Source organism: Oncorhynchus mykiss, chromosome 12 (assembly GCF_057628025.1).
Source record: "Oncorhynchus mykiss isolate SJ-2025 chromosome 12, ASM5762802v1, whole genome shotgun sequence".
Taxonomy (NCBI): domain Eukaryota; kingdom Metazoa; phylum Chordata; class Actinopteri; order Salmoniformes; family Salmonidae; genus Oncorhynchus; species Oncorhynchus mykiss.
In genome coordinates this window covers 80,743,187-80,771,128 of record NC_143033.1, presented here as the reverse complement: position 1 = coordinate 80,771,128, position 27,942 = coordinate 80,743,187, and the positions used below count along the sequence as shown (strand labels likewise).

Genomic DNA, 27,942 nt, shown 5'->3' with positions numbered 1-27,942 from the left:
TCACGCTGCGCCTTGGTCTCCTCATTATGACGACCGTGACAGTAAAGATCCCTAAAATATATGAAAGTCCTGCAGGGCCTATTATTATTTCCACAAAGTCAATGCATGTATCTTTTCCATCCAAAGCAATGTTTTCTCTCTCATTGCAAAACGAGCTAAACATAACTGAAAAAGAAGAGAAGGGCCTAGAGGTAGAACAAGAGAATTCAAAACATGAACAACGAACATTTAGGCCCCGTTACCCTCCTCTGATGTGTGTTGCCCACAGTCACAGTGCTAGCTTTCCAGGAGTCAGGAAACCTTCTCTTTCATGGAAACACTAACTAGGCCTACTTACGTCAGTCAAGAGGCCACCCCCAATTTTACAGTCATAAGCATTATTATGTACATGCCATTTTATTGAATACATTTAAAACAAATGATTGATCTCCAGTTTCTGGAGGAAGATCCCTGGGGGAAGAAGTCTGACAGTGGCACCATTGGAAGGAACTTACTGTAGCCTACATGTGTCCTTGATACCGGATGCTTACCTGACACTGACACATAGTGATATAGGCTTAGGCTACTTGCTGACCCAGTTCACTGTTCAGTAGGTCATACTTCACATGATGTTGCACCGGCCCGCTCTGGGCATAAGTGACATAAGTGGTCGCTTTGGGCCTCCGGCCGCTAGGGGGCCCCGATCAAAAACATTTATTTTTTTAAGAACTCAGTCGGCATCTCAACTTATTATTGTGAGTTAAAATAGTATAATTCACATGGTGCAATTTAGAAATGCTGTTGTGCATCAGCAGTTATCTTGCTGTGTCAATCACTGACAGTCACTCAATTAGCCCATGTCTAGCCAGCTATCTAAACTTGTGGTAATCATGGTCAAATTATAGACCAGGCACAAAGGGCACATGCCCGGGGGCCCTAACCTCCTGGGGGCCCCCATTGATTTTATTAGTCACTCTCACTCAGATATCATATTATCGTGGTATAAGTTATGGAAAATGTGCAGAATTGTAGGATATTAGCTTTAAAACTGCAAAAATGTCCTTCCACCCTATGGAAATATTTTTTGAATTTCAAGAAATTAACTGTAAAACTGCCCATTTTTCCCAAATTAGTAGAATTGCATGAAATTTGTTAGAAAATTGCCAAATGTTCTCTCCATGGCAAAATGTGTAGAATGCATGCAAACATGTTGCCCCATAGCAACATTTGTCAAATTGCATGAATTTATTTTAGAAGAAAAAAGGCTGCATCTACACAGGCAGCCCAATTCAGGTCTTTTGGTCATTAATTATTAGTTTGACCAATCAGATCAGGTCTGAAAAATAGTTGATCTGAAAGATCTGATGTGATTGGTCAAAAGAACAATTAGTGGAAAAAATGTCAAAACTATCGGGATGTGTATGTATGTAATATACTAACTTAAAATAGAATGTGTAGTTTTATGTGTCTTATTATTTGAACTTTGGTCTGACCCAAACTCAGTGGGTTTCCTGCAAGGCTGCAGAAGACAGATATTAATGTGTTGGGTTCTGGCTTGAGTTCAACCTGGCCTCTAATTTGTAACAATTCCCTCCTATGCAGTTTCCTGAACTGAGATGACACCTGTGTAAGCAGCATAAGGTAACATGACCTGTTTAATTAGGTCCTTGACTCTGACACCCTTCACTGTAACTCACCTGAGTGGAACAACTATGTACCACAAGAAATGGCCCTCTAATGCTCCATACAGGTCATTTCTCTTCCATATGGTGGGTGAGGTTTAAAAAGTAGACGTGTGTACAGTATTTGTTGGTCTGCACATCATCAATACGTCATTACTTGTGTTTACACCCACACAGTCAGACTGCTTTGGTAACACACACTGTAAGCACCTGACATTATTATGCACTGTTTGACCTTTGCAAACATGGGGGACAGAAAACACCGACCTAAAGTTTCAAGGTGATGGTGTGGACTAAAGGCTCAGTAAGTTATAGTGGGCTACTACCGGTCTAAAACCACCATAGTACTTTGGCCCGATGTACTAGTAGGGTGTCTGTCTACCATGCAAAGACGTCACCACGAACCCAATTAGAAGAATAGCCTACAAATATGACATGCACGCATCTCTTCGAATAGGACAAACGCAGGCTAACATAATATGTTAAATCAAGGAAAACCACTGTCCAATGCTAACTTGGAAAACTTACTTGCATCGAGTCGTTGTTAGCCATCTGGTGTCTTGTGTATCACACAGGCTACAACAGCGGTGGGATGACAAAGTCTTCTTCAATGTAGCTGGTGAATTTTTATTATCAAATCATTTTAGTGATCTACGACACCATCAAATCAGGTCCTGTCCGCTTGGAGTTATTTGCAGTCAAAGAGCAGGCCAACATTGGCGAATACCCTCGGCACTTTAAAACGACAGTGAACTGTACGGAGAGTTAACGGGCGCCTGTCTCTGCCCAGGTGAGCGAGAGCATCGACAAAATGAACATTGTAGGCCTCTCATTCTCTTCTTTAGTCCATGTTCCAAAAGAGCAAGAAGTTACGTATCGCCGTGTCCATCTTTCAACTATGTTGTGTAGTTTGAAGGCTGACGTTGACTGGTTCATCTAACATTCTACCCCATGTAATTGGAGAACATGACAGCTACAGAAATAATACTAAATGGACATCATTCAATTTTTCACTCACTCTCGAAAATCGACATTATTATTAGGCTATTATTTCCATATATTGCATCGTCTATCCTATAATCGGGTTATGAACAAGAACCGTTGTGTCTAATAACATAGCCTCCCGCTTACGTAGCCTACCGCTCACGTTATCATTTCCAGTTTAAATCCAGGCGAAATATCTATAAACCACAAAAGAATATCTGACATTTTCTTACTCAGAGAAAATTAATGCTATCCTACGGCACTGTTCCCTTTCTGAGAGCTCCTTTGTGCGTGCCTGGTCGTGAATCAACAGTATAAAAACGGTCTGATGCTCGTTGCTTGTGGGGGCAACTAACCAGTGAGGGTAGCTGAGCACAAGTGAGGGGCTGAGCACAAGTGAGGGGCGCGCGTCTTATTGGTCATGTGATCACTACAATCGCAATAAACCTGTTGACGATAAATCACAATTTTGCGCCTTTCTTTAGTAATTTCATAAAGCGAGCCCTCCTTCACCACTTGGCACCCCTAAAAACGACCTATTGGTGATATCGCCTTATTCATATGGGCCGAGTCTGCTGACCTACCTAATTTACCATTGTTAATTTGTTGTAGTGGAACTAAATGGATTAAGAGAGAGACTTAATGGTATGGACTTAATATTGTACAGGGTAGGTTTAGGCTAAGCGACTCTTTGTCCGACTCTGGCCATCACTGAAAGAGACTAGTGAAGCCTAGTGGTTAGTTGGCCAAACTGTTGCTCAAAACGTACATAATATTTAGTCTCGGAAAGGTTGCAACCTGGAGTCAGGGGTAAACGTAACATAGTAAACGAAAATCCGTGACTCTCAAATTAGTATATGTTACATTATGTATTATGTGTGATATGTACAATTTGTATGATATTTTACAAATTGCAATTTGTTGTCACGGAAGTTAGCTAGGTGGCTAATGCTAACATTAGCTAGACTAGGAGTTAGGTTAAAGGGCAAAGTAGTAAGTAGTTGCAAAGTTGCTAAAATGCTACAGTTGTCTGTGATGAGATTTGAATACGCAACCTTTGGATTGCTAGACATTCGCATTATACACCCACCAATCCACCTTCCTTTTATTGTTGCCTTCAGTAATCTTCGGTCTTATGTAACCATACCAAATGTAACAGATCATACTATTAGCCCAGTGGTTAGAGTGTTGGGACAGTAACCTAAAGGTTGCTGGATCAAATCCCCAAGCTGACAAGATTTTTATCTGTTCTTCTGCCTGAGTAAGGCAGTTACCACACTGTTCCCCGGGCGCTGTGGATGACGATTAAGGCAGCCTCCTGCACCTCTCTGATTCAAAGGTTGGGTTAAATACGGAAGACCATTTCAGTTGAAAGCATTCAGTTGTACAACTGACTAGGTATCCCCCTTACCCTAATTTAAGTGTTCCGTTTTACTATGTTACTTCTAGTATGAGGAAAGCCTGTAAACCCAGACCCTAGGAAACCTGAACATTGTGGGAGGCAACCAATCATATATAGCCTACTTCAGTGGAGGCAACCCCTCTGTCTAGACAAGAGAGACTACATGGCATCAGTCTTTCACAGTAGGTTATGTTGTCAGCATATCCATGTGTCTGTTGCCATTGCCAACCTGGTTACAAAATAACAAAAAAATAGGAAGAGCTAGTTGAAAGTCATTGTATTATATTGTATTGTACTTAAGGATACATGTATCAGACACAAGCCTAAAAATGATCTTAAATAGTGAATTACCATACAGTAGGCCTATCACAGTCTACAAACACAATTTAATACCAACAGTTTAATAATCAAATCCTTGTAGCAAAATTGATCAAGAGTCAATGAAGGAGCTTGAAAATAATATTAGATTTTCCAAACTCTGATTAGGCCTATAATGTACTTAATAGTATGCCTCTGGTGATCATTTGAACTATGTTTGATGATGGCCAGTCATGTCTATACAGATGTAGGATCTTCATTTGAGACAGTTTGCTACAGCAGGAAAATAATCCTACGGCAACAGGAAATGTGAATGATGTGGATTATAATTCAAATTGATATTTCACATAAGGGAAAATCTAATCTGACATTTCAGAGTGGAAATTACAAACTTCAGAAGTCTTTATAAAACCTCAAATACACTACGAGTTTGTTTTTGGTGGGGGGAAATCGTTTTTTGAAAGGTCTAAAACCAAATCAAAACTGTAGAAATGAAAATGAATGTACATGTATAGGCTCTTCACTCTGTCCAGCTTGATAACAGTAGTTGAAACGAAAGCTAGACAGCGAAGAATTCAAGCATTTATGGTCCCTGGACTATTTTCTTCAAGCAAATAATACATTTTTAACGCGTCCTTCCAGACCTCAGTGAAGACCGAATGCGGCCCAAGTGCAAAATGAGTTAGACACCACCGGTTTAAAGGACAATGTATTACATAAATATCCTTTTCACAAATGCTGCATTCAAACTGAAATAAGTTGTCATACACAGCATCACATACATTTATAATATCACCATGTGGATACATACAGATATACTTTTTAAAATATTAGCCTACCTGTCAAAATAGTTTCATAGATGTGCTTGCACAATACTAATATTTTATATCCTACGGTACTGATCATGGATAAAAACCGATTACATGGGTTACATGGGTTATTTATTTACAGTAGTCTAACTCAACCGTTAGGTGGCAGTGTTCATCTACCTCTATTTACAAACGGAACTAAAAGAGGACATACAGTATAAGCCTTTAATAATGAATGCAAACAAAACATTTATAGATCTACATATACCTGTATAGATGCTAAAATTAGAACAACCTTGCATAAATAAACAACAATTCTCATGAAATCTAAACTAAATTATGTGCAACTGATATTACTCATATTGCACAATTCACCATACATTTCTGATTGCACATAACAGTAGAATTATATAAAATGTATTAACAAAAAATGTATCAAATTTTACATCCCGACTGAAACCCTACCCAGACATTTTGTAGCCTTCCCAAGTAGGATGTACATACATGACATACTGTAGTAGACCTGACACCAAAGTAATACAAGCAGGAATCAAAACTGCATGAGTATTCAAAACTCCAAAACAGAGACAGGTGGCTCACAGATCAAATCAATTTGTTGATAGATAGATCAACGGTTGACATGACTGAGATAGATGAAGGATATTCATTTGACAAATGTAGCCAACATGTATGCAAGTTTGAGGCTTTAGGAACCTAGTTTCCCCCTCCGTTAAGCCATTATGGCATTGGTCAAACACAGCACTTATTTAGTACAATGTTAAAGTCCTTCCAACACTTCATATCCAGTTTCCCATCTCACAGCATTGCCTCATCACTACTGCAAATAACTCCCTCTCCTGGGGCGTATTTAATAAAGGGCAATGTATGTTGATGTAATTCTCTGAACAGTTAGTTACATTTTTATCAGTGCTCTGAGTGTTGTGCTCTCACTGTGTGGTATTGTCGCTGTCCCAGACTTCTCTATCATGACATCATTTGTAACCTTGGAAACCCATTGAATAAAGGCCAACACAAGAAATGAGGTTATAGCTTTGGAATGCAGGGTGAACCCCCCCCCCCCCTCCTGCTTCCACCAATCCCCTCACCACCACTGTGAAAGGCAGAGCAGAACAAGGACATCCTACTCTCACCCTCCCTCTTCTCCTGTGTGATTGACAGCCCAATTATTTTGAGACATTGCTCTCTCCTTAAAAGGGTGTTCTCCTACAAAGGATTGTGTCAATTCAAAGCAGTCCATTTGGTCCAGACCGTAGCTAGCAGCAGTATTTTCTTCACAAACAAAACAGCTTCTCTGAGGATTTGAAGCTGATGATAATTTAACACAACCAAGTCTAAACTAGTCCCACTTACCTGTAACATTTAAAATAATTAACAAGTGCACTTTGTCATAACTATCGCCCAGAATAAGGTTCATACTATACAGTTAATCAAATTTGGGTTTTGATTCAAAGCAATACAGAGATAAAATACAAAATATATATATAGTAATCCTATGTGTATTATTACAGTATATTAGATGCAGTACCAATGGGAGCTGTGCCATTCTTAATTCTCTACTGATGAAGAGTGTTAATATATAGCATTCTCTGAAGATTATTTTTACAATACAGTGAATGTGGATTTCTATGTAGATATGAAGTTAGAATGTATAGCATGCTCTTTTTGTGACGTGGTGTGGTTTAATCAGTGTACCTCACTGTTATGTTGGCCCATGTCATTAATTTATAGTGTGGAGATGCAGTGCCAACTTGTGTCGTGTGAATACAGTATGCAGTGCATAGATATGACAGTGATGAGTGGTGTGTCCTCCTCCTTCCCTGGCTTTCAGTGCTGTGTCTCCAGCTCCACCACGGTCCAGTCTCCCTGGGGGGAGCTGCCCTGGCTGTCTGGGGAGTAGCTGCTGACAGAGGTGACAGTGGCAGAGGGGGGACTGAGCGGGGGCAGCAGGTTGGGCCACATGCTGCTCTCCAGGGGGCTCAGGGTGCCCCCGCTCCCCACAGGCAGCAGGAGCAGAGGGGGGCAACCCCTGTCCCCGGACAGCAGCAGGGTTTGGTTGATGAGCTGCTGGACGATGTCCACCTTCTTGCTCCAGTCCAGGTCCGTTGGAGGAATGGGACGCTGCCCCTGCTGGCGTGACTCTGGCCAGGTCTGCTTGGATGTCCACTTCTCCTGTTGCATCTTTGTTTCCCTCTCTCTGTTCTGCATTCTTTCCTGACCCTCGTCCTCCTCCTCGCTGGTTTCCATGGCCTCATAGATGGTGCATAGCCCAGAGGATGGGGAGAGCATGACTGCAGACGGACTCCTCAACTGCTGCTGCTGCTGCTGCTGCTGTTGTTTCTGCTGCTGTCTGAGCTGTTGTTTGAGTTGTTGCTCCAACTCTAGCTGCCACTGCAGCACCTGGCGGCGGTGTCTGTGCTCCTGCTGCTGCTGCTGGAGTTGGAGCTGGAGGAGCTCCCGACGCTGCCTTTCCAGCTGCATCTGCTGCTCCTGCCTCAGACACTCCTCCTCTAGCCACTGCCTCTTCTGCCTCTCCTGCTCCTGCCGCTCTCTCAAGTGCTTCTGGTGCTGCTTCAGCCTGCGCAGCTGACCGTTGGCTACAGCTGCAGACTGGAGGGACCTGGAGGTGGTGTCGGTGGGTCTCCTGTTGCACTGCTGCTCTGCGATGTAGTGGCTGTTCACTACGAGATGAGGAGGAAGATGGATGTGGTCCTCCTCCCTTAAGCCCACGGGTGGCTCTCTGTGCTTCTTTTGTGACTGGTGGGACTCTTCGGTCTCATCTTCGTCACTCTTGGGCCCTCCTGCTAGACAGTCAAGATAACTTGGGATGTGCGTTAGAGACGCATGCACCAAAAAGGAGGGGTAGGACAGCATCCAGGGCCAGAGGATTCAAGGAGAAGAATCAAAAGGAGTGGAGGGAAGACGTAAAGCAAAACGAGGGAAGTGCTGAGGGATTGACGTCTTTACACAAAGGAATAAAGTAAACACAAACAGAAACCTGTCTCGATCAGTTGAAAAAGGACAAATAAATGAAGTGTTTGACCACAGTTTACTATTCTGTTATATATTGGCTCATCTAAGTGTTATAACAAACCTAACAGTCGTTGTATTCTGTTATTTTTGGGTAAACATTTGTGGTGTGGAAGGACGTATCAAATTCTTACTGATCAGACCGTCACATCGAATCTTTGTGGTCTGGCTTCAAATGTCCCCGAGGGTAATAGCGACTGAGTAGTGGAAAACGAGTACAGAGGATGGCATGCATCCTAGACTCATCCTAAATCATCCCTTAACTTATTGGAACATGCAATGACTCATTAACATGACATCTGTCTGATTGGAGTACTTGCCAACATCTAGGACCTAATCTAATACATATTACATAACCCATCTACTATATAGACTATCAGTACTAGAGTCAAATGAGGTCTAGAGTTTGCTCTCAAATCATTTGGGAAAAAGGTTATGAAGATGACATTGAGTTGAGGTTGAACTACAATTGTTAAATTGTGGAGACACTTCATGGATTTATCAACTACAGTACGTGTCTATACATTTAATATAATACAACATTTCAGACAGTTCCTGACATGGGACAGGACATTAGCTAAACAGATGTAACAGCAGTGGCCAATCACATCTTAAATGTAATCGCTTTCCCATATGTGTCTGGTAATTGTAACCCTGGAAACCCAGAACTAAAATCTCACGTAATTGCGTCAGAGTTTAGGTAATTTACATCAATTTGCAACCCATTCATACAATGTAATAAAGTGGTGCGCAACATTGTTGGTAATCATTTTGACTTAAGTCTTTGCCCTCAAGATGCTGGCCTGAAACTCAGAACTATATGTAGCCATAATAAGGGATAAAGATCACATGACTAGGAGCAATTAATCTCCCCTGTCTCTATGATCTGGCATTTAACCACCATTAATCCAAATGTGAATTGACACATTTAAAAATGTCCCAGGGAAATATCCCCACATAAAGGCTAGATTTTGATAACATGAGAATTAACATGCAAGACCTGACAAGCCAGGGACTAGACAAAGAAAATGGGGAACAAGGGATTAACCATTTTACTTAAGAACGAAATCATAAACTACTCTGATGAAAAAGTTTTTGACCAACCATATGGTTTCTTCATATGTGTGGGGTCACAACATACACCTGCCTGCTTTGAAACGCATTCTATCCCACATAAAAAGTCAACTCAGCCAATACAAGGATGCCCCTGGGACCTGCTCGGCTAATTACCAAAACGTGTACCTCAACACTGACCATGCCTTACTCAAGGGCAGCCATGGTGTCCCAACAGACACGTACAGTACTATACATGCAACAGAGCGTTCCCAAAGCAACATCATGAGACGCCTGTATGTTCATGATAGGCCTACTGTGCAAAATGCCAAATCTGTATTTTTTTGTTTTGTTTAGGAAGACCATAATGGTGCAGAAGGTAGGAGAGGAGGAACAAGGGATGCTCTGATTTCAGTACTGACAAACATAGGGATCCAAGGGCTTTCCTTGTCTTGGATGAGCAGGAGCAGGCAGGATGGAGTCAGATCTCTCATCCGCTTCAGCTTCTTCTTAAGACACATTCAGGTGGGTGTGGGGTAATGCCATTATATATATGTGTGTGTGTGTGTGTGTGTTGGGTGGAGCATTCGGGAGGATACAGGCAGGTTTGAGCTTCACATCGCAGAGGAAGAGGATGTAAAACCTTCAGGACATACAGTAAAGGGAACCAGGAGGAGGAGTCTTCCATGGTGTCTGTTTGGGGACTACCACCTACCAAGGACATTTACAAATGTGGTGTTGGTCTGCGTTGAATCCATGGAGGTCAGAGAGAAACATATACATGCTGGAAAACAGGGTATGGGACACCAGGTGGATTGGCTCCTAACCAAAATTCCATTGAGCATCAGCACCATTCCACAGATAAAACTTCACTTCCTGGTGGGAAGTGATTCCCATGGCGAGGACAGTGATGTCATTTAAATACATAAAACTGACCTAGACAACAATTGAGACATGCTACGCTAATGGGAAATAACAAGAAACAGGAACAACATGCCTTGCAATGATGTTTAATGGAATTTTGAAAAACCTACTTAGCATGAACCATTCATTTATGAACATCCCTAGTGTATAATGGTTTAATCAGATACAATTTCAATGTTAGTACATGCAAGTTGAAATATCCAATATCACTAAAAGCGTTTCAGTGAGAAAAGCGTTTTCAGTGAGCGTCATTCTAAATGCAGAGGAATGCAGGTTTTTTTCCCACAAATAGTTGTTAGTTGGTTCTGAAGCACAAATGATCAACTAAGAGAGGCATGAAGCATGACCACTTAAAACAGATGCCTCAAAACACACTGTACATGACAACGTTACTTGCCACGATAATCTATGCAGGGAGAGGCAAACTTCCTGTAGCACAAATTAAAACTAGACAAACTTCAAATCGAACACTCTCATACGGGCCTTAAGAAAACTGTAAGGGGAGGAAAGCCATGTTAAATATCTAGCCTTTATTCGATACTAAAATGGTGTTGAAAGCAAAACGACAAACTTGTAGAAAAAGAGAGTAGGTTATCTCTACGGTGCAGGATCAAATGGAGCGTGTACATAGGGGAGGGAGGACCGGGTTCCAACAAAACAAGTACAAAAAAATAATAATTGACATTTGTTTGGTAAAAACAGTAGGATAAATACACATGTAGGTCGAGTCCATTCTCCTTTTACTCCTTTTCTTTTAAGAGCTTTGTCCCAACGGACCAGTCAGTCAATGCCCCCCTCAGGGGTTACGCAGTGTTACTTAAAAAGAACATTCTAATAGAAAATGGTAGCTAGTAGCTATTGTACATAAAGTAGTGCCATACATTCATAACCATAATAGTAGTATGAAAGAGGGAGGCTTCACTGATCTACAGTCTTTTTCGTTCCCCTTGCTTTTTTTTGTTTCCTACCATCATTTGCTTGTTTTTCTAAACCATCTAACCCACCTCGAGAGAAAAACTAAGAACAACAAGGGGGGAGGGGTGCGAGGGAGAAGGTGCATTCCAGGGGTAGGGACTTATACGTTACCTGCCAGAAAGCTATCAGTCTTATCGCATATAGCAGAGTAGTAGGGTGGCTGGCCCTCGCTGGCCTCCCCGGCATGCTGGGGCCCCAGGCGGAGGGTGTCCTCCAGGTTGTTGGCCTCCAGGTCGTCAGCATCCATCTTCCCCCCCAGCATGTAGTGGTGCTGGTCCCCAGGCTGGCCCAGGGGCAGCAGGTCTACAGGGCCTCCCAGCAGTTCCTCTGACTGGGCGGCCGCTGCAGGCAGGGTCAGCTCCTTGATGAGGGAGGGGTCCTTGGCCTCCTCGGGCAACTGGTCCTCGTTCTCTAGGGAGAAGATGCCGGGGCTCTTACCGCAGCTCTCGGCAGTGGAGTGGGCGTTGGAGTTGGACATGGTGCAGTCAAAGCCGTAAGACGCCACTGAGTTGGCAGACTGGGGCGTGCCGCCACCCCCGTCCTCCTCTCCTTCTCCGGCCAGCACCTCCACCACCTCCTCTTCCAGGGCAGGCAGGATACAGGCGGACGGTGGGCTGTCGAACTCAGCACGGTCATCCATGGTGACGGGGACATCTGGGTCGTTGATCTGCATCTCACCCTCCATGTCGCTGGCCTCGTCTCCCGAGGTGGAGGGGGAGGAGGGGGCAGAGGCGGGGGCAGTAGGAGGGCCTGCTCCCAGGACCTCGTCAGCAGGGAGCGTCTCAGCCTCCTCCTCCTCGTCACCTCGCTCCAGATGGATGCCCAAGTCCTGCTCCAGGTCAGGCTGCACATTGGATGGCACAGGAGTCTGCTGCTTGTCAGAGCGTGACTCCACCCCGGAGCTGCTGTCATAGTCACGGAGCTCCTCGGGAGTGCTGGTTTCACTGCTGCTGTGGACGGCCAGGGCCGTGCCACTCAGGGTGCTGGACTGAGACATGCCCACAGCATGGGGCCCTGGGGGAGCAGAGGCCTCCACTGGGGCGGAGCTCTCCATCTCCTCAGGGGCAGACTGGGGCTCTGAGGGCTGCTCTGACTTTAGCATCAGAGAGGGGGCACTGAGATCCAACCAGGCCTGGGCAGAGGACTGGGTGGACGTCTCAGGGCCGTCAGCCCCGTGGTCAGACAGGGGGCTGGAGGCGGTGTGGGGGGAGGAGAGGTGGGGCTGGGCCCAGGGGTCAGTGAAGGGGTTTGTCTGACCCCAGGCTGAGGAAGGTGGGATGGGAGAACGGCTGAGGTTATCCAAGCGGTCCTCCTCTGTGTAGTCGTCCTCGTCTGCGTTCCCACAGCTCTCCAGTCCACTCTCCGTCACCCCTTCGCTGGGCATCTCCACATCTTCATCATCCTCCTCCTCCTCATCCTCCTGCTGACACACCTTCCGGTGGTCCACTGCCCGCTCTGAGCTCAAGTCCATATCATCAACATCAACTCGCTCCTCCTCGATGGCCAGGGTCTCCACATCGGGGGAGCACATGAAGGCCCCTTCTCCCTCTGAGCCCTTGAGACTGGAGTCTACCAGGGCGTCAGAGCTCTGGGTACCCTGTAGCAGGCCCGTGTGTTGGGTGCTGCTAATCTCTGACGACCCCTGCAGGCGGCTGCTCATACTGCTCACATCCTCAGAGTCCATCCCTGACAAGAGGTCATCCCCATGCCAACTGGTGGCACCACCGAAGCCTGCAGGCTTGGCCTCCTCAGAGGGCTGAGAGCTACTCATGTCAAACAGTGATGTCGGCTTGCACACTTTCCTATCCTCTTCCTCATCTTCATCTTCCTCCTCCTCGATGGCCAGGGTCTCCACATCGAGGGAGCACATGAAGGTCCCTTCTCCTTCGGAGCCCTTGAGGCTGGAGTCTACCAGGGCGTCGGAGCTCTGGGTACCCTGCAGCAGGCTCGTGTGCTGGGTGCTGCTAAAATCTGACGACCCCTGCAGGCGGCTGCTCATACTGCTCACATCCTCAGAGTCCATCCCTGACAAGAGGTCATCCCCATGCCAACTGGTGGCACCACCGAAGCCTGCAGGCTTTGCCTCCTCAGAGGGCTGAGAGCTACTCATGTCAAATAGTGATGTCGGCTTGCACACTTTCCTGTCCTCTTCCTTATCTTCCTCCTCGTTGGCCAGGGTCTCCACATCGGGGGAGCACATGAATGCCCCTTCTCCCTCGGAGCCCTTGAGGCTGGAGTCTACCAGGGCGTCGGAGCTCTGGGTACCCTGTAGCAGGCCCGTGTGCTGGGTGCTGCTAATCTCTGACGACCCCTGCAGGCGGCTGCTCATACTGCTCACATCCTCAGAGTCCATCCCTGACAAGAGGTCATCCCCATGCCAACTGGTGGCACCACCGAAGCCTGCAGGCTTGGCCTCCTCAAACAGTGATGTCGGTTTGCCCACTGTCCTCTCCTCATCCTCATTGTCATCATTGTCATCATCTTCGTTGATCTCCTCATCTGCCTTCTCCACTGCCTCCTCCTGGTCCTGAGAGGGAGAGACCAGGACCCCTGTGGTGAACTCATCCATGGGCTGAGACATCATGCTGAACGCAGGAGGGGCTGAAGAGGAGGGCATGAGGAGGTCCTCCTGCTGCTCATCTGGCTGGACCTTCACCTCCTCCTGGACCAGGCTCTGTGGAGACATGGCAGACTGGTTCTGGGCCCAGGAGTCTGGCTGGACCTTCACCTCCTCCTGGACCGGGCTCTGTGGAGACATGGCAGACTGGTTCTGGGCCCAGGAGTCTGGCTGGACCTTCACCTCCTCCTGGACAGGGCTCTGTGGAGACATGGCAGACTGGTTCTGGGCCCAGGAGTCTGGCTGGACCTTCACCTCCTCCTGGACAGGGCTCTGTGGAGACATGGCAGACTGGTTCTGGGCCCAGGAGTCTGGCTGGACCTTCACCTCCTCCTGGACAGGGCTCTGTGGAGACATGGCAGACTGGTTCTGGGCCCAGGAGTCTGGTTGGACCTTCACCTCCTCCTGGAATGGGCTCTGTGGAGACATGGCAGACTGGTTCTGGGCCCAGGTGTCTGGCTGGACCTTCACCTCCTCCTGGACTGGGCTCTGTGGAGACATGGCAGACTGGTTCTGGGCCGAGGAGTCTGGCTGGACCTTCACCTCCTCCTGGACCGGGCTCTGTGGAGACATGGCAGACTGGTTCTGGGCGCAGGAGTCTGGCTGGAAAATCACCTCCTCCTGGACCGGGCTCTGTGGAGACATGGCAGACTGGTTCTGGGCCCAGGAGTCTGGCTGGAAAATCACCTCCTCCTGGACTGGACTCTGTGGAGCCATGGCAGACTGGCTCTGGGACCTGGGTTCTGGCTGGACGTGCATGTCCAGCAGAGCAGAGGCATTCTGAGGCTCCCTGACCGGGGACATGGGCCCGGTGGGGGAGCATGGAGGAGACATGACCGTGGTGCCCAGGGGAGACACTGTGTCTGCTGGCTCTTCCAGGTGGACCAGGTCCAGCTGAGCTGACAGCTGAGAGATAAAGGCCTCTGGGGTCTCCTTTGGCTGGCTGGCCTGAGGGGGCACAGTCTCCTTCTCCTCTGGGACTGCAGCCACCACTGCTTCTTCCGAGGTTGCCATGGAGAATACAGCAGCCGAGGAAGCTGCAGCTATGGCAGCAGCAACAGCGGCGTCCTGGGTCTCACCAGTTTCAGTCGCAGGCTCTGCCGCCGTTGTGGGTTTGGGGCCACGCTTTACTGCCATGGGGGTGTTGCTGCCCACAGTCTTCTTAGGGGTGGAAGCCTTCCCTGCTGGCTTGGTACTAGGGGTCTTGGGGCCAGCATTGACATCCTTTGAAGGCGTGGGCTTGCTTGGAGTCTTCTTGGTGTCTGCGGCTTTGCTGCTGGCAGCCGGCTTCTTGGGGGTGGAGTCTGGCTTGGATGCGGAGGCTGATTTGGGAGTCTCAGGTTTGGTGGTCTTGGCTGGTGAGGTACGAGTGAGAGGAGCCGCTGCAGGCTTCTTGGTGGCTGATTTGGTAACATCTAGAGGAAATGTATAACACAAGCAGACGTTTGTGAAGAGGAAAAGGACAAGGGTTGGAAACTTAATTATGATGAACAAATGATCTAATATTTAATAAAGATATATTTTGAAAAATGTAATAACATGTAATGCTAGTAATAAAAAGCTAAAACCTTTTTTAAATTGAACCAAAACTGATGTCCCCTCTTACCTTTCTTGATGGGAGTTTTTGAGGGCTGTGATGTCGGGGTCCGTCCAGCTGAGGGTGTTGTAGAGACGGCTTTGGCAGAAGCTGGTCTGGGAGTGGTGGAGGTGGTTTTAGCCGTGGGGGTGCCAGGCTTGGCTGTGGATGTGGAGCTCTTGGCTGTGCTGGCTGTGGCTGGCCTGGCTGCAGCAGAGGCAGGGCGAGATCCTGGAGCAGCAGTGGCAGGCCTGAGGGAGAACAGGAGAGCGGTGGGGTCAGAATCACTGAGCACGGCTTTCAAACCAGGGGGGTCATCTACCAGACACCATGAATCAGTATTTCTGTAGAGGTGATAAAATATCGAAATGGAGACGTGACTGCTGGTGCTATTTATATAAATACAAATAAAGTGACACTAAATTAACACCAATGTTTAAACAGATTCATTTGCATCGTCAAGCGAACGTTGGTCCCTCGAGTTCCACATGCTGGTAACCCCTGGGCCATAAATCACAGAGCAAGAGGCCCTGTCGATTGTATTCACAAGTCATTCTGTTAGTCACTTCTACAGCCCTGCCAGACACTAGACTTCCTCAGGAACACAGCACAGAGAGGTCATAAACCAAGTGACGACGGAGAAAACACAACAAGAACATGAGGACGAAGAGGAGTCAACTTCCATTCACTCTTCATCTCTTCAATGCCTGGAGTGGCTGGCCCCGACAGGGCACTAATACAGTAACTCAGCCAGTCAACCCAGTCATCACAACACCCTGAGGCATCTGAAGCAGTGCAGCCTGGGAGATAAGTCACACCACACATACAGAGTGGAGCCCCCCCCCCCCACCCCCCCGCTACATCCAGCCCACCTCTCCTGACATGAGGGTAATGTGCACTCTGGTCAAGTAGCTTCCACGTCAGGCCAGTGCAAAGTAGCCGACATGCAGTGACACAGTCGTGAGATCTCGTTAGCCTACGCTGCACTGCACCACCGCCTCTAAATAAAGAACAGAGTTAGCATCGGTGGCGGGGAGAGGGAAGATCGCTGGGGTCATGTTCATCTTTAATTCAGACGGAGCACAGAAATAACTTGTTCAAATCCCTGTTGGAACTATGGATGGAGTTAAAAGCATGTTTTGTTGTACAAGAGCAAACGCTGCCAGTTTTTACATGGCAAGGAAACCCAGAGTGCCACGCACACCCTGTCAAGTGTAGGCCTGATGGAACACACTGCCTGTCTGGTAACATCTAGCCTCGACATGATGTCCACTGGACACTAGCAATGGATTACAACCATGCACAGCTTCCTTCCCTGTACAGTATGAGTTGTCATAGGTAGAGAATGAAGAGCGGTGAAGAGGGAGGGAAGCAGCTGATGATCCTGTTGTACCAAAACAAGAGACTGCCTGTTATTACTAACGATGAGAGGGATTACAAGCTCAAGTTAATGATATTGTTTGGTGTGGTGACGTCTAGACTAAGGCTTCTTATGAAGCATTAACAGCCTAGGTCATGGTACAAAAAGGCCATTGTTTCTATCCAGAGTTGCATCACAAAAACTGGCCATTTTCTCTATTAGTATGCGTGATATAACCTAGTCCAGGAGAAGAGCTTTTTAATTGGCTGACCCTTCAACTGATTGACTACGAGTGAGCAGAACGTGACATTCACTGTGGTTTCCTCAGGTATCAATCTGACAGGTATCAATCTGACAGGTATCAATCTGACAGGTATCAATCTGACAGGTATCAATCTGACAGGTCTAGACGTAAGTGAGGACACACTAAAAAGAAAAGTAACGTGGTAAAATTCTAAGTTTAGGAGATTTGTAAATGTGTGTGCTGCCTTGAAAAAATGGAATTAAAGATTAGAAAATAATTACAGGACGAATTGAATAGGAAGGTAGAGAGAATGCAGGAGAGATGATGACAGAGTATTTATCTTAATCTGTGTGACGAAAGGAATATGGCTAATCCAAAATGACAAGATGACTCCGTTTAGGGAGGGAAGCAAGGCAGATTAGCGGGCCATCGTCAAAGGCTGTAGGAGAGAGGGAGCGAGAGAAAGTGCTCATCCAATTACACGTCATTAACATTCTATCATTGCCGCTTCTCAAATAGGTCCGGTCACTGTTGTAGGAGCCAGTGTGGCCATTATAGAATAATGGGGCATGGCTGAACAATAATAAATAAAAAAAGACAGACAGGATGTGTTACAAAATTAATACATGCTTCTCGGCAGTTAGGCACAATGAAAAGGCTCGACTGAGGCATTACAGTGCAATGATGCTTGAATTATGAAGCTTTAAAAAATAAAAAATAAATGTATTCTCTAATTAAGATCACTGTCACCCAAATGACTGAGGCGGTGCTGGTCATGTTAGACTCGTGAGTCTAATGGCTTGCAGTTGCACACAATGAAGGAAAATTGCTGTGCATTGTTTCTCAAACTTGCCAAAGGCCTTGCCATTAGGAACATCATCACACATTGGGGGTTAAAGAAAATGTAGAGAAAAGGCCTAGAAATTCACTGAAGCTTAAAAAATGAGCGCATAGACAATTAAAGTAGCCTGAGGTTCATAAAATATAACATTTTAGTTTCATTACGCATTCTGGAACGATGTGGAGCTTTGCGGTGATTAACATAAAAAGGTTGTGTGCCTTCGCGTGGAAAATCAAAGTGGGGCTACGATTAAGTCAATGAGATGCATAAGCAAGGCTAGTCCCTCCCCTGCAGCAGAGCTAACAGACCTCCTTCCAGGGAGACAGCTGGCATATTAGAGGTGATGCCATTTTAATTCAGCAGAAAGGCTGGGAGGGACACTTTACCCTGGTTAAAAGGAGGAGACTCTACCTCCAGGACATCCACACAGGGCTTCAGATATATGGGAACACCACAGGAATCTCACTCTAACCCAGGAACAAAAGGTATCAGTCTTTCGCTTGCAATTTCCCAGAGAAATTCACCAGGTAGTTAGTTGCCTTGGAGCTAGAAAGACCCTTATACTGCCGCAGCAGCACTCAAGAGGGGCTTTGAGCGAAAGGAGAAGACATTACACAGGGTGCCGCCTTAACCTGATGAACCAGCTATAACTGGCTTCTTGGTTGGTTCTGCTTGAGGGAAATAACATTTAAAAATAAATAAGATTAAATAAATAAATAAATAAATAAGATACACTGTACACGACTGGCACAGCTATATTACACTGTACACAACTGGCACAGCTATATTACACTGTACACGACTGGCACAGCTATATCACACGTACACAACTGGCACAGCTATATTACACTGTACACGACTGGCACAGCTATATTACACTGTACACGACTGGCACAGCTATATTACACTGTACACAACTGCCACAGCTATATTACACTGTACACGACTGGCACAGCTATATTACACTGTACACAACTGGCACAGCTATATTACACTGTACACAACTGGCACAGCTATATTACACTGTACACGACTGGCACAGCTATATTACACTGTACACAACTGGCACAGCTATATTACACTGTACACAACTGGCACAGCTATATTACACTGTACACGACTGGCACAGCTATATCACACTGTACACGACTGGCACAGCTATATCACACGTACACAACTGGCACAGCTATATTACACTGTACACAACTGGCACAGCTATATCACACGTACACAACTGACACAGCTATATCACACGTACACAACTGGCACAGCTATATTACACTGTACACGACTGGCACAGCTATATTACACTGTACACGACTGGCACAGCTATATTACACTGTACACGACTGGCACAGGTATATTACACTGTACAAGACTGGTACAGCTATATTACACTGTACAAGACTGGTACAGCTATATTACACTGTACACGACTGGCACAGCTATATTACACTGTACACGACTGGCACAGCTATATTACACTGTACACGACTGGCACAGCTATATTACACTGTACACGACTGGCACAGCTATATTACACTGTACACGACTGGCACAACTATATTACACTGTAAACGACTGGCACAGCTATATTACACTGTAAACGACTGGCACAGCTATATTACACTGTAAACGACAGGCACAGCTATATTACACTGTACACGACTGGCACAGCTATATTACACTGTAAACGACTGGCACAGCTATATTACACTGTAAACGACTGGCACAGCTATATTACACTGTAAACGACTGGCACAGCTATATTACACTGTAAACGACTGGCACAGCTATATTACACTGTAAACAACTGGCACAGCTATATTACACTGTACACGACTGGCACAGCTATATTACACTGTAAACGACTGGCACAGCTATATTACACTGTACACGACTGGCACAGCTATATTACACTGTAAACGACTGGCACAGCTATATTACACTGTACACGACTGGCACAGCTATATTACACTGTACACGACTGGCACAGCTATATTACACTGTACACGACTGGCACAGCTATATTACACTGTACACGACTGGCACAGCTATATTACACTGTACACGACTGGCACAGCTATATTACACTGTAAACGACTGGCACAGCTATATTACACTGTAAACGACTGGCACAGCTATATTACACTGTAAACGACTGGCACAGCTATATTACACTGTACACGACTGGCACAGCTATATTACACTGTACACGACTGGCACAGGTATATTACACTGTACACAACTGGCACAGCTATATTACACTGTAAACGACTGGCACAGCTATATTACACTGTAAACGACTGGCACAGCTATATTACACTGTACACGACTGGCACAGCTATATTACACTGTACACGACTGGCACAGCTATATTACACTGTACACGACTGGCACAGGTATATTACACTGTACACGACTGGCACAGGTATATTACACTGTACACAACTGGCACAGCTATATTACACTGTAAACGACAGGCACAGCTATATTACACTGTAAACGACTGGCACAGCTATATTACACTGTAAACGACTGGCACAGCTATATTACACTGTACACGACTGGCACAGCTATATTACACTGTACACGACTGGCACAGCTATATTACACTGTAAACGACTGGCACAGCTATATTACACTGTACACGACTGGCACAGCTATATTACACTGTACACGACTGTCAGCCTACTGCTCTATTATTGTTCAGTACAGCAGGACAAGGGAGAGAGAACCACCACCCCTGACCTCTTCTCCTAGCCTTTCATGGCTTCCTCCAAATTCATAGACCACCGCCGACGCTCCTTACTCAATATAGGCCCAACAATGCACTGTTTATCTTATTTCACCTTTATTTAACGAGGCAAGTCAGTTAAGAACACATTCTTACTTTCAATGGCGGCCTAGGAACAGTGGGTTAACTGCCTTGTTCAGGGGTAGAACGACAGATTATTTACCTTGTCAGCTCAGGGATTCAATCTTGCAACCTTATGGTTAACTAGTCCAACGCTCTAACCACCTGCCTCACGAGGAGCCTGCCTGTTACGCGAATGCAGTAAGAAGCCAAGGTAAGTTGCTAGCTAGCATTAAACTTATCTTATAAAAAACAATCAATCAATCATAATCACTAGTTAGCTACATATGGTTGATGATATTACTAGTTTATCTAGCGTGTCCTGCGTTGCATATAATCAATGCGGTGCGTATCGTTGCTCCAATGTGTACCTAACCATAAACATCAATGCCTTTCTTAAAATCAATACACAGAAGTATATATTTTTAAACCTGCATATTTAGCTAAAAGAAATCCAGGTTAGCAGGCAATATTAACCAGGTGAAATTGTGACACTTCTCTTGCGTTCATTGCACGCAGAGTCAGTGTATATGCAACAGTTTGGGCCGCCTGGCTTATTGCAAATGAATTTGCCTGAATTTTATGTAATTATGACATAACATTGAAGGTTGTGCAATGTAACAGCAATATTTAGACTTAGGGATGCCATCCGTTAGATAAAATATGGAACGGTTCCGTATTTCACTGAAAGAATAAACGTTTTGTTTTTTCGAACTGATAGTTACTGGATTCGACCATATTAATGACCTAAGGCTCGTATTTCTGTGTGTTATTATGTTATAACTAAGTCTATGATTGATAGAGCAGTCTGACTGAGCGATGGTAGGCACCAGCAGGCACGTAAGCATTCATTCAAACAGCACTTCGGTGCGTTTTGCCAGCAGTTCTTCGCAATGCTTGCATTGCGCTGTTTATGACTTCAAGCCTATCAACTCCCGAGATGGCTGGTGTAACCGATGTGAAATGGCTAGCTAGTTAGCGGGGTGTGCGCTAATAGCGTTTCAAACATCACTCGCTCTCAGACTTGGAGTAGTTGTTGGGTGGCTGTTGTCGATGTGTTCCTGGTTCGAGCCCAGGTAGCGGCGAGGAGAGGGATGGAAGCTATACTGTTACCCCCAATACTAAAATGCCTATAAAAACATCCAATAGTCAAAGGTATATGAAATACAAATGGTATAGAGAGAAATAGTCCTATAATTCCTATAATAACTACAACCTAAAACTTCTTACCTGGGAATATTGAAGACTCATGTTAAAAGGAACCACCAGCTTTGATATGTTCTCATGTTCTGAGCAAGGAACTTAAACACTAGCTTTCTTACATGGCACATATTGCACTTTTACTTTCTTCTCCAACACTTTGTTTTTGCATTATTTAAACCAAATTGAACATGTTTCATTATTTATTTGAGGATAAATTGATTTTATTGATGTATTATATTTGGTTAAAATAAGTGTTCATTCAGTATTGTTGTAATTGTCATTATTACAAATAAATGTTTAACAAACGTCCGATTAATCGGCATCGGCTTTTTTTGGCCCTCCAATAATCGGTATCGGCGTTGAAAAAGCATAATTGGTCGACCTCTATTAAACGCCATCAAATAACATTGTATTTGTCAGTGTACAGCAGGCATAAAAGGTGCAGTGAAATGCTTGTGCTAGCTTCCTCAACAACGCAGTACATTAATCAATAACAGAGTCAAGTCAAAAACAACAACAGAAGTAATAAATAATACCAGAAAACAATGGAAAAAAAATAAACAAAAAAACACTCAAATAAGAGAGGGCAATGACCGTTGGCGCTATTTTGTTATTCGACTACATGCAACGTGATGATTAACATACACAGCCTCCCAGCAATACAGGCCTGCACAGCATATACACAACACCAGCATACGCATACAAGCAAACCCACACCCAATGAGCAATGACGGGCGCTGCATGATGTCATCTCAACTATGACTCAAAAACACACCTTCACACATACCTTCCCCCACACCACCCACTGTGTCCAACACTACATAATGACTTTTCATGATGCACTAAATCAGACCCAGAGGTTTCCTGTCACAAGCTGTAGATCTAACATTATACAGGCAATCAGTATCAAACAGCAGACACACACAAAGAGTACAAACAGCCCTACAACAGTGTTGGCTTGAGCAAATGTGTGCACACCTCATCACACAGCTAAATTGGTACTGCAAAAACAGTGGCACACACACACATCGCGGCCAAATAGTGTTCACACCTCTACCACACCCACCAACCAGGAAGTAGTGACAGGTATTAAGTGCTACTGTAAAAGGAGAGGTGGAATACTGAGAAATTGTGTGCTGCTGCAGACTATTCATTTCACACACATATTTTCAGCTGCCACCGACAAAGTCTGAGGTTGAACTTCAGAATCAATCTGAGATGTGTCACCAGCAGACTGGATCTAGTGTTTGGAGGGGTCAGAGCAGTGAGACTAAAATAGAACAAAATGCGTAACAGTTTCAGGACAAACAGAACACAGACCGGACTTGCTAAATGTCAACGGAACCAAAACAAAACAGCCATGATGCTTAGGGCTGGTACAATTATTGTATAATTGTGTAACCGATAATTATAAGCAATATCCAGGAACAAAATAATCATCATAATCATCTTAATAACGTCATTTTAGGTGAAGGGAGATTCAACTTCATATTCCAAGTATACAGGGAGTGTACAAAACATCAAGAACACCTTCCTTTTGCCCTCAGAACAGCCTCAATTCGTCGGGTATGGACTAGAAAGTGTGGAAAGCTTTCCACAGGGATGCTGGCCTATGTTGACACCAGTGCTTCCCACAGTCTTGCCCATTCACCCTCTGAATGGAACACATACACAATCCATGGCTCAATCATATCAACACTTAAGAATCCATCTTTAACCTGTCTCCTCGCTTTCATCTACACATATTGAAAGGGAGGAGACAGGTGACCTCAATAAGGGATCATAGCTTTCACCTGGACAGTGTCATCGAAAGGTGTTCCTAATGTTTTGTGCCCTATAGTTGACCCAATAGCAGTTTGTTATTTTTTACATGAATTGGGTAAAGTTGGTAGCTTAATCATTTTACGAGCAAAACGGCATGGTTGGGAGAGACGTTCCAAGCGGTTAAAACCAGAGTCCTATATTCATAGCTTTTAGAATGGACACCATGTTAATGCCTTTGAGCATTTCCTTTATGCATTCATGATGAGAATTTGGAATCTTGTACATAGCATTGTTTAAAAATCTGAACATTCTGTGAATTGCTATTGGTCAACATTGAACATGGGGAGCTATTACAGCTGCCATGGAACGCGGGGTTATGTGAATGCATCATAATATGCATAAACTTCAACGTCCAAACTTTTCAAATATATGGCTCTGTTAAAAACCATTTGTTTGTGAGACGGGAGTGTCACCAAAGCTGTGTCTTATTCATTAAGTATCTCGTAGGACGGTTTTCAAAAATGCATCACAAGTGCAAAACATTTGTTCTATAAAAATCACAATTAAGACAACCATGGCCATTTGCATGACATTTAGCCTACCCCTTATTCTGTAATTGTCACAGCCATAATGATGTGATTCAGTCAAATTATATTTAGGTCATTTGTAGCTGTAGGATCGTAAAAATAAAAAAAACTATATTTGCTTTCCAATCTTTTCTGTCTGATAAGAAAGAAAATCTCCTGAGAGTGAACTTGAATTAATTGAGGGATAAAATGAGTATTGTGTGTGTGAGAGAGAGAGGGAGAGTCAGTGGTCTCAGTGAGCAGGGAGACAGGCGGTGTCTGATATGCCAGAACGTATCCACTCTGCACTCATTCGCTCATCTGATACAGACATGCATTAAAAAGAGGGAGCAGGAAGGGAATAGAGATACATCTAATTACAGCAGAGATTTATGACCCTGTCACAGTCTGTTACCCCTCCAGTGTAGGCTGGCTGGGTACACAACGCTCACTGCACCCATCAGCCGCCACGCTATCTCCCTCAGCCATATGTTGCACAACGCAAAATGAACAGTTTTGTTCCGTAATGTATGGATTAAAGTTCTCGCTTACCTCATAGTTTAACTTCACCAGAGATTGTCACACTCGGCAAAAAAATACTAAATCGCTATCTGTTGACTAGTATGTACTCACTAGATCCTGTTAGATCGTTGGAGGGGGAACTATGAAAAGTAAGGAACTATGTAAGAGATCACAGTTCCCTTGGTACACAAACAACACAGAGGGGGAAAGGGGGGTTGGGCGGGGGAGTGAGGGCCTATTCAAAGAACAGCCAAACACCTTAGGACATCCCTGGTCATCCTCCCCTCTTCACAGACAAAAGGCTTGTTGAGCCACCTCGCCGCAGCCCATGACTCTCTGGAGTTCCTCCCTGGGGTTAAGGTCGTCTCTGCTGGAATGCCACACAGCGTGACTCAGGTACTGTCTGGGCCTAATCTGACCTGATTCTACCCACTGCCAAACAGAGGTCCAAAACAGCCTGGTCTGTCTCCTGGAGTTGGTTATTATTTATTCTGAGGGGTGCAGACTAATCTCTGGATGCGATTTGCAAACCCAAAACAGTGCTGCGAGACCTGGCTCAGAGTGACTGCTGGCCTACTTCTGAGGAGTTCTTAAAGCCCCTCTCTGTGTAGGGACATTGTGCCTGTTTCTCCAGAGTTTTTAACCAGTCCCTTTCAGTCTGCAACATTCCCAAATGAAGCAACTGGCTTCTCAGTCGCAACCGTCGCAATTTATTAAAACAATTATTTACTGCTGTTTTAGTTGCATATGTATTGGGGCAGCAAGTAGCCTAGTGGTTAGAGCGTTGGACTAGTAACCGAAAGGTTGCAAGATCGAATCCCTGAGCTGACAAGGTAAAAATCTGTCATTCTGCCCCTGAACAAGGCAGTTCCTAACCCACTGTTCCTAGGCCATCATTGAGAATTTGTTCTTATCTGACTTGCCTAGTTAAATAAAAGAAAACAGTGAATTGAAGTCGGCATCAAACAAAAGGCTGCCCAGCTAGGTAGACAGTCAATCAGCTTTTGCCTGAAGTGAGGACCAATGACATACAATTGCTTCCTATGTAATCTACACACTCACAGCTCGTAGCCCCAGGGGAGGGGCTACGAGCTCTACGCCAATGGTTGGCCTACCTGGTTGTCTTGGAAACAGGAGGCCTATCAGGCTTGGGGGCGGCGGCAGTGCTGGGCTTGGTGGTAGCTGCAGAGACAGGCCGGGGAGCTGGGGAGATGAGATATGGGAAGGTGAGGAAGAGAGGGAATGACAAAGAGATAGATATACAACATGAGTAAGATTTGTTTCATTTGAAAGACGCAGCCAATGATTTATGTCATAACATTTATTTCCTGAGGAACCAGGCCAATGTGTTTCTGTATTTGTTCTGGATGTGCAGTATGCCAACCTTCACAATACAAAACAGTACAATGTCATACTTTGCCTCCTGGAAAATGTACATTTGCTGTGTCCAGAAGACAATTGGCAACTTATGACAAATGCAAGGCTACTGTAGCTTTCAGTGACTGAAAATTACTGGTCCTAAATGTTAGCCTACCTGTGGGCTTCTTAGCAGCGGTGGTGGTGGCTTTGACACCATTAGTTGGCGCCGCAGGTATCTTCTTTGCTGCTGTTCCTGTGGTGGCCTTCACCCCGTTGGTGGCAGCAGGAGCCGAGGTAGGGCGGGTGGTGCCCGCTGGCTTTTTCTCACCAACCTTGGCGGTGGTCTTAGTGGTAGGAGCAACGGCTGTGCCTACGGGCCTCTTGGGCGTGGTCTTCTCTTGGGCACCAGTGGTGGTCTTCTTGGCCACTCCGTTGGCATGTGGCTTGGAAACCCCATTGGTCAGTCGGCTCTGGGCGGTGTTGGGTCGAGACCCTGGTCCGGTCGTGGGCTTAATTGTGGTGGTGGTCCCAGGCTTTGTCTTAGCAGCGGGGGCCTTGGTCTTGGCTTTTGGGTCTGCTGCAGCCTTGCTGTTCCCCGTCTTGGTGGGGGCCACCTGGGCTGGCTCTGGATGAGGCTCGCCCTGCCCCATCTCTCCCTGCTGACTAATTCCCTCTGGCTGAGGTGCCGGCGCAGCCTGGTTAGGCTCCTCTCCCATCGCAACTGGCTCGTTTACCTGATCGGCGTCCAGTGCTTCCATTGGCTCCATCGCTGCTGTGGCAACCCCATCCGGTTTCATCTCCCCTCAGTCCTGGCTGTCCGTCTCTGCAGAGGAGGGCTGGAGAGCTTGAGACTGAAGATGGTGACTGCACTCAGGTGATGGTGGAGTCTGATCTGGCAAAGAGAAGAGAATAGTATGGTCAGGCTGTGACAAGACATGTATGACACTGAGCCTTCATATCAGCAGACAGGCCACAGAGGGATCAGATAAAAGCTTTCCTACAGACAGATATACAGACAAACACTACATACGTATGCAGAAATATTGTTTTGAAAGTAGAGCAAATGTGTTTAAGGTCAATGATCCTAACAGAATAGGAGCAGACAGAACAGGATGTGCCATTCTGCAGAGAGCTTCATTGCTAAACAACCCTGGAGGGAGGCCTAATAACAGGGAAACCTAAAGAGTCAGTAGTCTGACAGGACAGGAGACTTGGCTCCACGGTGAAGCAACACTGAGGTAGAGGAAGTGGCTTGGCCTGAGGAGCGTGGGAACAGGGGATACAGTCTGTAAAGCTTGGAACGACAGTGCGCTGCTCGGACTCTAGAAGGCCTCTCCACTTCCACTCAGCCCCTCTCTCCCCCATACCCAGATGCTGCTGCTCCCCCTCCTTTCTAGTGGAGAGAGTCTTTATACTGTCAGCTTCCTGGAACCACTCCCCACACAGCCCCCCTTTCTCTCTGCTCTCATCCCTTACTCATTCTCTAAAACTAAATACATTACTGTGCCTTCCTTCGTTCCCCTGCCAAACCTCCCATTTTCTCCAAGCCTTTTCCTCAACTTCCCCCACTCTTTCTACCCCTCTGTTCTCTGTTTGCGTTCGCACAGATGGCCTGAGCAGCTGAGCAAGGCCAGAGGGGAAGAGAGAGAGAGGGAGAAGGAGAGAGGAAAAGCCCTGGGGAGAAAATCCATACCGCAAGCAGCACACACACACACACACACACACACACACACACACACACACACACACACACACACACAGACCTCAGACAACACAGTGGCAGTGAGAGGGGGAGGAGAGAGCCCTGCCACAGCGCACAGGGCAATCAACTTAATTGAGTGACACAGCAGTCACATTTG

The 27,942-nt window shown here is 45.7% G+C and overlaps 3 protein-coding genes across 4 annotated transcripts in view; all 3 read right to left on the bottom strand.

Moving 5' to 3' along the window:
• The window catches only part of LOC110538283 (serine/threonine-protein kinase N1), a 55,821-nt gene extending 52,643 nt beyond the window's left edge, over positions 1 to 3,178 (bottom strand). The window contains exon 1 of the mRNA XM_021625002.3: positions 2,190 to 3,178. Coding sequence (XP_021480677.2) covers positions 2,190 to 2,213 — 24 coding nt within the window. The 5' untranslated portion in view covers positions 2,214 to 3,178. The remainder of the gene's footprint in view (positions 1 to 2,189) is intronic.
• Positions 3,179 to 5,288: 2,110 nt separating this feature from the next.
• Positions 5,289 to 9,776, bottom strand: LOC149979399 (uncharacterized). Its single transcript, XM_090193631.1, has one exon. The coding sequence runs from the start codon at positions 8,064 to 8,066 to the stop codon at positions 7,020 to 7,022; it is 1,047 nt and encodes a 348-aa protein (XP_090049757.1). The 5' UTR covers positions 8,067 to 9,776; the 3' UTR covers positions 5,289 to 7,019.
• A 493-nt stretch (positions 9,777 to 10,269) lies between these two features.
• The window catches only part of LOC110538960 (uncharacterized), a 33,432-nt gene continuing 15,759 nt past the window's right edge, over positions 10,270 to 27,942 (bottom strand). The window contains exons 2-5 of one of the 2 annotated variants that reach the window (XM_036938551.2): positions 26,259 to 26,975; positions 25,840 to 25,927; positions 15,398 to 15,618; positions 10,270 to 15,206 (exon numbers count right to left, since the gene is read on the bottom strand). In XM_036938551.2, the coding sequence (XP_036794446.2) occupies positions 11,275 to 15,206; positions 15,398 to 15,618; positions 25,840 to 25,927; positions 26,259 to 26,880 (4,863 nt within the window). In that variant the 5' untranslated portion in view covers positions 26,881 to 26,975 and the 3' untranslated portion in view covers positions 10,270 to 11,274. The remainder of the gene's footprint in view (positions 15,207 to 15,397; positions 15,619 to 25,839; positions 25,928 to 26,258; positions 26,976 to 27,942) is intronic. The other variant, XM_036938553.2, reaches the window with a different exon arrangement.